Source organism: Argentina silus (assembly GCF_951799395.1).
Source record: "Argentina silus genome assembly, chromosome: 18".
Taxonomy (NCBI): domain Eukaryota; kingdom Metazoa; phylum Chordata; class Actinopteri; order Argentiniformes; family Argentinidae; genus Argentina; species Argentina silus.
The window spans coordinates 13,467,637-13,482,800 of NC_139672.1; the positions used below are offsets into that span (position 1 = coordinate 13,467,637).

Here is a 15,164-nt window from a genome sequence, read left to right on the forward strand (position 1 = left end):
ATGAGACATGATGGGAGGTGGGAGGCCGCCTACCTGTATGCAATCAGCGTTTCCTTCATCTACATTTACGGCATTCAGCAGACGCCTTTATCCAAAGCGACTTACAACAAATACATTTGTTTAAGTATGTGAATCATCTATCCATTAGTCATCATAAAATAAAGTAATCAATGCTCAGTTAGGGGTTAGGGCCATAGGCAGTCACAATGGTAAAAAATTTTATTAACAGGAGAGAAACTGGGGGGGGTAGTGGGGGTGAAGAGGTCTTTAGGAGGGGGGAAAAAATTCAAATTCAATCGTCTATCTATGCGCACAGTGTCACCTCACCAAAGATTTCAATGAGATTATTTAATCTGAGCATAGTTGCACATGCAATGGAATATGTATTTTTTCATTCATCACATGTTGAACATTAGGCTACAATCAAATATACAGTGCAAGGATGTTTTTTTAGCACAATAAAGAGACCCAATAATAATGCACACAACATATTTACCCAACAGGCAATTGAATTAAGCAAATAATTCCTGGATAGTCCATAATGGCTGTACATCTTTAGCATCTTTGAACAATTCTCAAACTTCTATAGGCAAAAATCGAACAAAAACAGCTAAGACATTCACTTTATCTATTGCTTTTAGACATTTCCTCTTACAGGAATACCCATCTTTCAGTACACACATGCACGCACGCACGCACGCACACTCACACACAGAGAAGCACTAGGTTCATCCAAAGCTGCAGCAGGTGGGACAGCCCTCATCTATGTTGTACCTCCCAGAGTCAGGCTGGTCCCTACACTCTGCCATAAAGGCCTGAAGCTCGGACACCGGTGGCTTGTCCTGCTGGTGTTGCTGAAAGAAATCAGTTTTGCAGTTACGAATCTTCTGTTCTGTCCTGTTCTCTTCTGTCATGTCAAGTACAATTATGTTATATTATATTATATTATATTATATTATATTATATTATATTGTGTAAATTATGTGGAATTGTTTGTAATGTAGGCTATTATAATGTATTGTCTGTAGTAGGCTAATGTAATTTAACGTAATGTATTTTAATGTAAGCAGGGCCCCCTGAAAAAGAGACCTTGGTCTCAGTGGGACACCCCTGCATAAATAAATGTTCAATAATAATAATAAAAACGTCAAAAACCAACCTTGATGGTTTCATATGTGTCTGTGATGACGGCGATGAACAGACTGAGCACCATGTAGACGAAAAGAGAGATGAAAGAGTAGAGGTAGAGGCGACTGAACAGCCACACCATGTAGCTCTTCGCTCTCATCTTCTCAAAGGTGGAGAACATGTCGTCCCCGTTGATCAGAGAGAACAGGCAGTCCATCACCTTGTCCAAGGTTCGGAACTGAAACAAAAACCTCATTCAATGATGACTTATTTGAGTGAATCTACAATGTAAGTTGGTAGGAATGGGCAGGGGCGCTCTGCTCTGTTCCTCGAGAGCTGCTCATTTTTGCCCTTGCCTTGTAGATGTAGGAATTGATTTCTACCTGGGAAGGTGTTCTGGTGCACCTTTCAGATTGTCAATAACATAACTTGATCCATTAAATTCCAGGGGAGAAACAAAAAACAACAGGATTGCGGGACTCAAGGCCCTGGGTCGTACGCCCCTGGAAAACAGAGACTTTTAAACATGTTTTTCCTCGTTCATGCCTGCTTACTTTCTCATGATAAGGTCCAAGTACGATCCACCCACAGAAGCAGTAGCCCAAGTAGATCATGGCAGCGCAGCAGGAGAACCGGATCACGTTTGGGAATGCTGCCCTCAGGGTCAGGATTAGAATCTACAAAGAACAAGGAACTCTTTATCCATGTGTTTAGTTGAATATGAATGTATTGTTCCTACTATACTCACGGAACAAATCATTCTTTAGTACTGATGGGTCATTACCATTGCCCTGGCTTGTTTATTACAGGAGGGAGGACATATAAACCTACCTTATTACCTACCTTATTACCTACCTTATTTACTTACTCAGAAAATAACTAGAACTAATTGAATATATATTTACAGTACTACAATCACAAACATTGTTAGGGGTTCATTTTTATCAACATTTGGAACACACATACAGTTTCTATACACTCTTAAAAAAAGGGTTCTTCAGGCTGTCCCTGTCAGCAGAGAGCCCGTTTGGGTTCCAAGTATAACCCTCTTCTACTGTACATGGAACCTAAAAGGATTCTTCAAATGGTTCTCCCACAGGGGCAGCCGAAGAACCCTTTTTGGTTCTAGGTAGAACCTTTTTTTCTAAGAGTGAACAGGAAAGAACTTGCTCATGTAACAGGCGTCAAACGGCCGCAAAACAGTATTGCTTCCTCACTCACACAAGACACGATCTTGCGTTCTCTGTATTGCCAGCACACATGACTGCCCTAAGAAACATCTGAAGTTAACCAGCTACGCCACCGAAAAGCTAGCAATTCGATGGTGTGGGTGAGTATTTCAACTTGAGGAGTGAGTTTACCACTTCAACTCAAAGTTACACAAATTCTCTGGGTTAGATAGGCAAATATAAACAGTTGGAGTAAGGTGCTATGATAGTTCTTACGTTATATTTCTTAAAGAAACCCAGGTACCGGATAACTCCTACCCAAACCAGCATCGTTGCTGTCCCCAGCAAAATACTGCAGACATCATAGTTTGTTAGATCCTGAAAAAGATAAATAACTGAATTATCCACTGAAGCACGCATGTACGCACGCGCGCACACATGCACACGCACACGCACACACACACACACACACACACACACACACACACACACACACTCATTTGCTCACCCTTCACAAGGGCACACCATAATCAAAATGTGTAAAGCTAGTGTAGCAAATAAACCTTTGTCTGTATTCCAATTTTGAGAGCGGAGCCAACGATGGTCAGTGTGTCACTGATGATGATCATAAAGTACCAGCCATTCACAAACTCCATGCGATCTGACCAGGACACAGTTTTATTGTAGAAGGTGTGGAAAAATGTAGTGTACTCCTACATAAGAGAAATACATCAGAGGCAAAAACACATCAACATCTACATACAGGACCAGTCAAAAGTTTGGACACAAACTTGCCAAGAGTGTGCAAAGCTGTCATCAAAGCAAAAGGTGGCTACTTTGAAGAATCTAAAATATAAAACATATTCTGGTTTGTTTAACACTTTTTTGTTTACTACATAATTCCATATGTGTTCCTTCATAATTTTGATGTCTTCAATATTAATCTACAATGTAGAAAATAATAAAAAATAAAGAAAAACCATTGAATGAGAAGGTGTGTCCAAACCTTTGACTGGTACTGTAGATATACATAGTGTACATCAAATCGATAGCACATTATTGCTAGTTGAGTGAATGGGCATTTGTGTGGCTGTATGGCTTAAAGTACATGGTGGGTGATAGTCCTACTACTACCTACTACTTGGCCTTCTTGACTTACCACCTGGAGCCGAATTCCATTGGTGACAGAGCGTGTGCACAAGATGAGAGAAGTGAAGCAGGCGAGGATGACGAGGGAATCAAACAGCAAGAGAAGAAGGTTGTTCTTCCCCGCTGCAAAAGTCAGATAGGAGTTAGATCGAGTTTCTCTTTTTCCCATTCCTTTGTGATTGAAATCTATGTTCTGGACAATGCATATTTTGGGATCTCGACAATCAAATGATGTGGACTATGGACATACAGTAACAGAACCTTGGGGGAATATCAGGGGTTGTGTTTTATAAATTAATTTAACCCATCATCTGTCATAGATGGTTAAATTGTGCCTCCTTATGGCAAAATACAGGTATATGTAGTCTTGCTTGCCAGATCATGTGCTGTACATGGTTGTTAGCAACACATTGGGCTCCAATTTGAATGAGCAAACAGTGCTGAGCAGAGCAAAACATACCTAGCAACTCAAGAATACTCTAAATCATGACTTTATTACACCTTTAACAATAACATAATAACAAAAATAACATTATTTAACCATAGCTCTAGTAAACAGTCTGAACATGCATTGCACATCATGTAAATGCTATTGTCAGTATTCAAAACTCCCATTGGAATATGGCTCATTGCATCTACTATAAATATTACAATTAAGATGGCCGACTTTGTTCACATTTTGGCACTTTTTGCTCAATCAAATTGGAGCCCGTTGAGTGTACAAAGAGACTAGGTACAGATAGACAACTTTAAATGGTTGCAAAAAAAAATAGGCAACTCACTATGAACATTCTTAAAACCTACAAACAAACCTATTGAGCATAATGAATGAATGTGTCACTAAAACCATATTGCTGGCTGAATCAAAAACAGTAATGATAATGACATATGATAACTTACAAGCATCTGCCACATTCCAGTCTCTGCATTCCTTGATTCCGACATTGTTTTCTAAGTGGATCTTTATCCTTCCGCTGTGTGCACGGTTGTCAAACATGATCTTCCCTCCCCCCAAAAAAAGATAAACAACAGAAATCAACATTTTCAAGTCAGTAGATGTGGGTTAGATGGATGACCAGATTCTGGTCATCCCTCTAACTCTATCATGGGAGCTTGGTTTAAGTCATAGAGTATATACAGGTTTTAGTATACAGTGTATACAATCTGTTTAAACGGCCTTATTTGTAAGAAATTAGTCATTCACATCTTGTCATTCAATGTCACAAACTACTCATTCAACATTTGGAACTATCTGACTCCCGTTTCCATATCCTGTTTGCTGACCGCAGCTGGAACATGCATCAAAGCTATAGACAGGAAGTGGTTTCTTGCCTCCTACCATAATGCTGAAGACGTAGCAGTCTGGAAGCTCATGGTGGCGCACGGTCTGCAGGTTGATGGCTTTCAGAGTGAGGTAGATGTTTATGGACAACAACCTGAGAGTCAGGGAAGCATTCATTTATAGGTGATGATGGACAGATGATGAAATCTTAGTCTATGGGGCTTTACACACTACATGTCAAACCCCAATCATATTGCGCTTGGACTTAGATATTTTTCTTCTTTATTTCACATTGTCCTTTCCAGCACTGTTTCAGTACAGTCATAGGCGCCTGAGCCGTAGGGCGAACAGGGTCAACTATGGTGAATACGTAACCAGGCCAGCCCAGTACAGCTCAGCTCGTGTAAAATGATATAAAACTGTGTGAGGTTTAGTGAGTCACCTTTTAAAATGCAGTGAAAAGTTCATCTCCCTTTTCAAACTGTCATTCTCAAACAGTTGCAGAGGGTATATGGAAATACATTCTAGAAAGAAAAAAAAGGAAAAAAGCTTAATTTATATAATTATTTACTGTAAATACCCATTCTGGCCCTTGTTATGGATACAGGCACACGCTGTCAAGACTTCCTGTTTCTACAGTCACAAGAATCGGCTGACAATGTGATTATTTTCCATGTGCAGCATGAATCAATTTCTCCATAAATACCACAAATCTACCACAGCAACACCAAATAGGGTAGCTGAGGGCACACACCATGAACTGTGTATTTAGGGCAAACAGTCAGCAAAAGTGTTTGGTTGGGCATCCAAGTAGATATTTAACAGCTGTTGTGGATAACAGTGTGTCCATATTATGTTTTGTACCCAACGAGTGTTCAGTGCATGTAAATTACAAATGTTATAATGATTAACTGTTATTACAAACTATGAACTACTACTGTATAGTTTTTCATTGATTTTGATGAATGGGGTGTTGCAATGTATTTTTCACGGTGTGCTCCGGTACCTTTTTCAACATGAGGGTTGATGTCAAACGTCTCGTTGCCAGGGGAAATGCTGCCATTCCTGTAGAATTCCTGACAGAGAGATAGAGGGGTGTACACCCCCTCAATCTTCTCATACGCATGGTTTCCTACGGTCAGCTGTTGTAGTTCCACATACTGCTCATTGAAATGGGGCGAGATGTATAAATAAATATGAATTTAACATAGGATAAAAACATTGGTCTTGGAAATGAATGATTTAAACATTTTCAAAAAAAGGAGGAAATAGGCCCTACATCATGACGTTTTGTCATTGAAGTTATTAGGGTGCGACAGCTATAGTTTCACTTTGAAACAAACGTCCTCTCCATCATTTCATAAGTCTCATATGACTTTTTGCAACATTTATAAATGACTACTACTCTGTGAATCAAACACTTTTGATAGGCCACTGTCCATGTGCATACAATGCACACATCAAACGATCTTAGGTCTTCTTTACCCTGTCAATTATGTAATAGATGTGGTCATACACGTCTGTTTTTGTGTACACTGCATATCTGTCCACTCCTTGGTCCTTGTATCCTTTCAGGAAGAGGTGTTTGAATGTCATCAGGTTTTCGTCTTTGAAGGTGACCATCATCTCGTTACTCAATCCAAAAGAAACTAACTGAGGAAATAAACATGATATTAGAGATATTACAGTATGTACAATCAAATGTTTGATTTGACACAGTTCATTGGTATAAAACATGATTTCTTTTTAAACTCATGTTCGCTCTGAGACTTTGGAATCGCACTTATTGCCTCACAGCCATGTTTTCAGTGGGACAATTTAGAATCTTTGAATAGGCCTATACTTTACTTTTCTTTAATACAGTCAAGTTAGTATGGTGTGTCAAAGTATATTCACACTTATTTTCTCTTCAGAAGTGATATTAGTAATTCAATTCTTACTTGGAATGTGATAATTGCAATTTTCAGAATCTGTAACATCAGCTTCCATGGTTTCCGCCCCCTGGCCCTGTATTTCTCACATGGGTTCATGAAGAAGAACTTCAGCCTCCTCCTGAGGTCCACTCCTCTGGAGTCAGAGCTCTGCCCAGAGGTCTTCCTCCTGAAGCCACCATTTGGGGTCCTCTCCTCTGGCCCATGAGCCACAAGTGTCTCCTCATCCTCCATCTACGCAAACAAGTCCTTCTAAAGGAAGACACTACAGTAGTTTCATCCCAATAGTCTCTCCTCAATTCCTCAAACGCCCACCCCACTTCCTTCTCAAAATGCATTGGAGGAGATGATCCAACGGTTCCCCCCCCCTGAGATATTCTCATCCAATGTGTCTTGAGAAGGAAGTGAGAGAGGGTGTGAGGAAAGACTATTGGGACACGACCAATGAGACCTGTCCAATAAGTTAAACAAGCAACATAGAGAATACAATGTGTTTGAGCTTTGGGCGACAGGAGGTGCCATAGAATGTCACTCAAGCATGAATTGTACTGTATGTCGTTCTATTCATTACATTGTACACCAGTTTCCATGTTGGACAGGGCCAAGGGAAGACAAACATTGTGGGTAAAAGGTGTCAGACCTGTATACAGACAGGGCAGGATTTCACCATAAAGGAATTATGAATTACAGTATGAAAAGTGGAACTGTGCAGTTTCACTGACAATAACCAAGGATGCCGAAATATCTCATCACTGTCACCCAAACATGTTTGTGAAATGGAGAAGAGTTCATCCATTTTTTGCATTTTGATGTTTATCAAACAGGTTTTCCTGCATTCATTGACTAACTGTACTTCGTTCTTCAGTATGCTTGGCCTAAACCACACTAAGGAGAAAGTAGCAATAGTGTCATTATGTATTCAGGATATACCTCATCTAACAGTGGTTGTAATGTTTTCACATAAATTACATAAAGAATAGACATGTACAGAGACCACTCAAACAACCGAAATATACCCTCAGATTTGTAAACAATGGTTTCCATGTGCATGTTTGCAAAGTTACAAATATGAAACAAGTGATTAAAAAAAACATAGGAAACGATTTTTGTCTGGAGGATGAGAGTCAATTAAAAACATTTTCTACATTGTAATGGTCACATGATTATTCAACTCTCAAATAACGTGCACATGCTACATTCACATGCATTACTGTGATTATAACCAAACAAAAAAAGCCGATCAAACACAACCAATATTTTCATCATCACCATCACATTTTCATTATTAATACTTGCGCATAGGTGAGACGTCATTGTATCACCAACCTGAATGGACACCTGCCTCCGTCAAGGAACGTTTGAAGCGCCTGGTTCGTCTGACACCAGTCAGTCAGTTAGTCAGTCAGTCAGTCAGGGTGATCACCAACCACTACTGACTGTCGCGCGTCACTGTGTGGTTTTCCTGTTTTTCCATAACATTAAACATAGTTCCCAGATAGAACTACATTTGCAGAAACAAGCATTTTATGCATTTTTAAGACGTTTATGACGTTGCACTCTTGTAATAGGCCTATACTTCCCAGACCCACAACAAAATCATGACTAATCAAACAAAAAAATCTAAAGAATATATAACTGGGAGGCCCAGAATGCTAAGACCATTTGAACGCCGATAAATTGATCTGACATTATATTTTCGAAAGAACGAAAGAGAAAGTCATTGGTATCCAACTCCTTTGATTTATTTGTAAACCTAATTTAACAATAACTATAAAAAATTACACTAATTCTAACTTTCACAATAAAACAATTACATCTTCATCTGCAACAATACAATCAATGGATCTATTGTAAAAACATGAATTATTTCAGTTCACCACAAACATTTTGGAATCCCAATGGTGTAAATTTGCATATAAACTCAATATGTGCACCTGTAGACATTACTGCATTGTGGTTTGCATCTCACTCCAGTGCTATTGTGGTTTCAGTGTAAATCAATTTGGCTGGCTACTGGCTAATGTAGGTAGGGATAAAAACGTCAACTTTTGCTATTACTTACATGCGTTTACTTAAGTACTCGTGTTCCAGTACAGAAAGTCAGTAAGATGATGTGAATGATGTGGGGTTCGTTTCAGAGATCTCTCCCTCCAACTGCATCTCAAACGTAGCTACCACACTGGGCATGCATGTCACATGACACATCCGTAGTTCAAGGAGTTGAGCACTAATGTCTGTCGAGAATGAAGAGCGACAGCCATTGTCCATGTCCAGAATAATGTATGTTATAATAATGTAAAAATGAACAGTGTCAACCCCCCTTCCTTACATATGAATGGTATAGCAACATTTATTTGAGTAAGATTTGGTCACAGAAGAACACAACTCACGAACGCATGACAATACAGCTTGTAACTGAGTTTTGTACATAGTCTTCTACAGTCCTAAAAACCAAACATTATCCAGTGCTGAGGACTAAGTACAAATTGGAGGGTATGGAGCATATTACAAGATGCGTGATGTGTCACTGAACTCACACAATAGGCAACACAAGCAAAATACACTTTGAGAGTAACTGTTTGTGATGGGTGATGACAGGAGGGGAAGGAGGGGCAGGAACACTGACTGGGTGTCTCAGCAAGACGTTGGCGGGGGGTGTAGGGAGAGGTCCCTATGTGAAGTGGGGGTGATCGAGCGTGACCGTAGGGGCTGAAAGTTGGCGTCTCCTCCGCTGCTGGCGCTGGCATGCGCCCCAGCAGGGTCAATGTTGGAGGAAGCCTCTGGAAGCAGCAGCTCCTCTGGCAGGGCGGGAGCCCCAGGGTCCCCAGGCCTGGGCAGGGGGGAGGAGGCCAGGGATGAGGTCATGGCCATGCTACTCCCTCCCACGGATGACACATCCTTCCCTCGGCTGGATGCACCTGGAAGACTGAGTGACCCCACCATGTCCGATGTGCAGGTGCTCTTTTCACCGTCTGGATGGAACAGCATAGTGGGGGCCAAGTTGGACTCATTCGAGAATGTCCTTGAGAGGTCATTGGTTGGCCCAGTTGTGCGGTTGGTTGGACGGTAGCCTGAAGCCCCTGCTGTAGAAACACAGTGGGAAAATGATAATGAGGGTCTAAAATGTGGACTCTAAATCATCGAGACAAACGTTTGTGGAGTCGATTTCAAAGATACTGTCACTTGAACGTTTGTGTTCAGTTCTGAAGGGTAGTGTGCATACGTTCAACTCTGTATCAGCCTTCACCTGAAATATCCTATTTGGACAATTGCCAAATAGCACCCCATTTTACACATTTACTGTGACACATACTGAACAGTCATGGCTTTCCTGATACAAAGCCAGGCCCCTGTGACCTCGACCTCAAACATAATGAGCACCCATGCAAGAGCACCCATGCAGACACACACACACACACACACACACACACGTACCTTTGAGAGCCTCTATCCTCTCATTCTTCACCTTCTGCACCTCGTCTGTGATCTTGGTGATTATGAAGTTGAGGGAGCGGCAGAGCTGAATGGACTCGACCAGGGCGTCCAGGCCCCGGGGGTTCTCAGCCAGGAAGTCCAGCAGCATGCCTGTCCGCTTCGTCTGCGTGCTCCTGCAGCTGATCTCCTCCGCATCGTCACGCGTCAGGATCCGACGCGAGCGCAGGTAGTCGAAGTGGCGGTCGGCTCTAATCTTGTCACAGAGGTAAGGCCGCAACCTCGTCAGCACCTGCACAGAGACGGCAAACAGGAAAACTGTGTGTTGAGGAGTAGGTTATAAAGACCGTGAACGTAAGGGCAGATGCGTTTGTGTTCTATCCTGATAAAGGTAGAAGATATGTCTGAGCCTGTAGCCATGGGACTGACTGTTGAAGGATATACCACAGTGTGTGAAGGCAAAAAGAGCTACCTTCTGATGCTGTATGTGTTATTATATGATAAAGAAAAACAAATGACAATAATGTACAACAGCTCTATATAAAGTCTAAACAACCCATGGGCAAATTTCACATTTTGTTTCCTCAGAGCCTGAATGGGTTTGGCACTCCTAGAATGAGCTCAAATGTAAAAATGTCTAAAATAAGTTACACAAGTTGAAGTAACTTATTTGAGTGCAATAATAATAGTGTACAATTTCAGAATGAATACCCTTGTTTTTGAGGGTCCCTCATTCGAATAGGGAATCAATTGAAGAGGGTCATTCCAAAACGTCATATATCCATTTGCTAAACAAACACACATCAAAGGATGGTGAATACTTATGGAAACAGGTGTTCTTATTTTTTTCTTTTATACATGTAAATGTATTTCTTTCACTTTAAAAACCCCCCATTATTTTTCACTTTGAAAATCCTAATTTGATGCCTTCAATTTCAGGCTCTGATCGAGGCAGCAAAACGTGGTAACTGTGCAGTGGGGTAGACTTTCTCTTGGCTTTCTATAGTGTGTGGAGATAAAGATGGCAACTGACTTGACTGATCTATACTTTCTAAACATAACCTACTGTAAATCTGTGTCAATGGAAGTGGCGATTTACTCAGGTAACAGTCGGCCTACCCATATTACGCATGGGATAGCCCTTCAAAGCTAAAACATAATAAATGTCAGGCATCAGGCGATCTACGAGGGGTACAGAGGGTGCGGCATAATGATGACTTACTTTCACTTCTTCATTGTGGCCATTTCTAACCTAATTCACTATATTCACAAATGACAGATTATTATTCCATTCGACAACAGTTTTTTTTACAATCGAGTTGACAATAAAGTCTAAAGACCTACTTACTTCCTTTTTAATATCGGCCATTTCATCTTCTGTCAGGTGAGGAACATCCATTCTACTCACCCTACAAAAGGTGTCCAATTGTACTTCAAAAGACTAAACTTCAAAGTAAAACTACAAATAATACTGTCAACGGACAAATGAAATAGTTGTTTTCCGATGCGCTGAGTACGACTAAAGTTGTTTGACGATGAAAAACAGAGGATCAACATGTACAAGCTTTTGTTCATTCAAGGAACCGCTGAAAATTATTACTTAGTACTTCCTGATTCCATGGACGGTATACGTAAGAACGATGGTTATGTATTATTACAAGTATTTTACCCATATGCTCGAGACACAACAATCATGCAATAATATCATTTTCTAAAGTAATAAATTGTGCATGATTTCCCCCAATATATTTTGGGGACTTTAAAAAAAAATATATGCTTCTCTTATTTTCATGTTCTCTCATAAAAAAGGTCGTGTGATGGGGCTGCAACCATCTTTACCATAAGTAGCAAAAATGTCTCATTAAATAATTGATTCAAACTTATATGTATATGAAATGCTGTCTCGGTTGGGCATTATCCACATTTGGTAACTCACATTTTACAATGAAATATCACGATATATTGTTGAAGTATGAAGTATTGAGTATCACAATAATCAATAATATCTACTATCTGCTTTAAAAAACATTGTAACTTAAAGATGTATGTATAAACTAGCTGATGATATTATCATGATGGTGCTGCTCATAAAATATCAATGGCTGCTTAAACTATTGATCTCACAGGGATATGGGCAGTTCTGTGTAAAAGGACCCCTGAGGATCAAAATGTGAAATTCATCAGAGCATATCAAATTGGGTGACAAATGAGTCTTTATTTTGGGGAAATTAAGTCAGAAATACATTTCTCAACCATCTTCCATCATAAAAATAGGGATGAGAAAAGGCTTTGACTTCTGGTCAAACATATGGAAAAGCGTCTAAGAAAACATCTACTAGAAAAAGTCTTTAAAGGCCTTTAGAAAAACATCAAACCTCATTAATGTTCAAGTATAGACCCAACTATAACTAATATATAGTCAACTAATACGGCTTAGGAAATGGTTTGGCTTTTGTAAGATTAACAATCATTGCCCAGTCTCCAGGTCATTCGGTTACCAAAACCCCACATAAGTGTAAGATATTTGCCTCATGAGGAGCGAGGATAATGAAAGTTGAATGACCAAATCAAATTGGTAATGGAATTACTGAAAATGTCACTACTGAATTGGCTTCAGTCACTTATTGTACAGGTTGTACAGAATCTAAAATGGTTCTTCAGCTGTCCCTGTGGGATAAGCCTTTAAGGAACCATTTTAGGTTTCATGTAGAACCCTTTTCACAGAGGGTTCTACAATGGAACCCAAAAGGGTTCTACATTGAACTTAAAAGGGTTCCTCCACAGGACAGCCGGAAAACAGTGGCAAACCAAGTAGTAGTAACAAACCTCAACATCCTCATTTCATACTAAATGGAGACTTCGTTGTGGAGAAAGCAAATCACACATATATGGAGCACAAGTAACTTCCATTGAGAATGATGACATGTTGCACACAAAAGGACATCAAGGGATGCATCTTCATCGTGAAAAAGCGCTCCAACACATATGGTGTAGTGTCCCTAGGACAGAGTCTTAGGATTCTTCCCACACCGGTTGCAGACAATAAAGAACGTTTCCATTTTGTTTCTGAGGCAATCTAGGCATATTGGGTGTCTCTGTGTAAGTCTACACATGACACAGGCCTACTATTTTTTTTCTTCAAATATTTGCTGCCAAAAGCGTAGGTTATTTTATTTTTGTATAAGGAGAAAAAGACACATGTCCAATGTAATTGATTTAAATCACATTCAAATGTATAAATTATGCATTTCTGTAGGGGACCCATTTAGTCATTCTGTTACCGTCATTCTGTTAGCGGATGTGTATCCACTTTGCTTACTGTAGCTCAACAAGATATTTTTTAAACTATCATATATATCATATATATATATATCAGATATCATATGATAGCTAACACCCCACTCTTTGGGTAAATGTGGTTACATAAAAAAAAACAAGGGAGATTTTAGGGTCATTTTGAAGCTACACAGTTCTTAAAGTAGCACTCTTGAAGAGCTCAGGATGATTTATATTAGATTATATTCATTACTACAATACTTAACTACAACCAACAACTAATATAATTGTTGAGAACACAGGCCACAAAAGGGGGGGGGGGGGTCACAGCTGGGACCAGGTTGCAGAAAAGCAGCTCAAAGCAAGAGTGAATACTGGAAGAGGAGGTACTGGAAGAGGAGGTACTGGAAGAGGAGGTACTGGAAGAGGAGGTACTGGAAGAGGAGGACTTCAAGTTGATCTGATTACAAGGTGAACTGCCATGCATGAGACGACACAAAAGTAACATTCCAGAAGGCAGAAAATAAATTCCCAAATTGCGCAACTTCTGCTTTCTCGATTTCCAGTTCTCTTTCATCTTTTCTTATTTGTTAAGCGCGGCTCAGGCGATTGTAGTTTGTAATGCTTGTTGTGTCATGCCCTGAAATAGAATGTTTTGTATTCCCAAACTAAATGAGTTGAGTTTGGGAATTCGATCTCCATCCTTTTGGTGATATTATCAGTAAAGTGACAGTGGGAAGGGAATGTAACAGTCTCTCCTTTAATGAAAAGTGTAAGTGTCTAGTTACAAATGCAATGAGTACAGATTGTACAGGTGGGATTCACTTTGTGTTTTTTGGATGGGCAGGTACAAAGTAAGTCTTAATGTCAACTTAATGTTTAGATGCCAGTGTGATTGTGGGCATACATTCCACATATATCTGTGTACTAGCTACAGTAGCTGTTCTCACAACTATGTCATCAAATCAATTGTTGTGAGAATGGCAACGTAAGAACATTTTTCTCTACTTAACTACTTAACTACTGCTATCAGCTAAGACTTCATTCTAGATGGAAAACACTAAATGTGTCCCATGACATAACGGCAGTATAAATTACAGGCTTCACAAGAATAAGCAAGCGTTCTAAAATGCAGTCCTGAAAACACAGCCAGCATTATCCTCTGCCTCCAGGATATTGCCAAGACTACATTGTATAGTGATTAGCTTACGTCTTAGACCATACAGTGTGTAATGCAGAGTCAGCAGTGGGAAATGTCAGACGAACAGTATGTTCCCATTCAAGCGCCCATGCAGGGAAAGGAACAATGAGGAAAACTCATTTAGAGAAATGAGGTAAGGAACTGGATTTTAAATCACAAACTCAGCCACAACAAACATTCCTGTGTCCCATAAATGTGTCTGACCCACAACAAAATACATACTGTACAGTACAACTTAACACAAAACGATCTGTACTGTGAATAAAACTCAAAACAAACTTGCAAATAAATAAATCAATGCTGGGTTTTTGTCAAGGGACCAAATCTTCTTTTCATAGCTTCCCCCCTACCATTGATCTAGCCCTGCTTCCCATCAGAGCATAGATTGTAGAACATGAATTGATTCATGCTAGCCCCCATGTTAGCCCCCATGTTAGCCCCCAGTGTTAACCCCAGTGTTAACCCCAGTGTTAGCCCCAGTGTTAGCCCCAGTGTTAGCCCCAGTGTTAGCCCCAGTGTTAGCCCCAGTGTTAGCCCCAGTGTTAGCCCCCATGTTAGCCCCAGTGTCACTTGTTTAAAAAACACACCACAGAAGA

At 40.1% G+C, this 15,164-nt stretch overlaps 2 protein-coding genes across 2 annotated transcripts; both read right to left on the reverse strand.

The window, feature by feature from the left end:
* Positions 1 to 194: 194 nt before the first annotated feature.
* Positions 195 to 8,063, reverse strand: mcoln3a (mucolipin TRP cation channel 3a). The gene is made up of 13 exons (XM_083690059.1): positions 7,986 to 8,063; positions 6,669 to 6,911; positions 6,214 to 6,381; positions 5,735 to 5,888; positions 5,171 to 5,252; positions 4,786 to 4,882; positions 4,347 to 4,446; positions 3,457 to 3,569; positions 2,861 to 3,010; positions 2,574 to 2,675; positions 1,683 to 1,805; positions 1,160 to 1,366; positions 195 to 854 (listed from the first exon to the last, which is right to left on the reverse strand). The coding sequence occupies exons 2-13, from the start codon at positions 6,891 to 6,893 to the stop codon at positions 729 to 731; spliced, it is 1,647 nt and encodes a 548-aa protein (XP_083546185.1). The 5' UTR covers positions 6,894 to 6,911; positions 7,986 to 8,063; the 3' UTR covers positions 195 to 728.
* Positions 8,064 to 8,385: 322 nt separating this feature from the next.
* On the reverse strand, positions 8,386 to 11,683 carry bcl10 (BCL10 immune signaling adaptor). Its single transcript, XM_083690070.1, has 3 exons — positions 11,440 to 11,683; positions 10,095 to 10,383; positions 8,386 to 9,742 (listed from the first exon to the last, which is right to left on the reverse strand). The coding sequence occupies exons 1-3, from the start codon at positions 11,488 to 11,490 to the stop codon at positions 9,294 to 9,296; spliced, it is 789 nt and encodes a 262-aa protein (XP_083546196.1). The 5' UTR covers positions 11,491 to 11,683; the 3' UTR covers positions 8,386 to 9,293.
* Between the last annotated feature and the right edge of the window lie 3,481 nt (positions 11,684 to 15,164).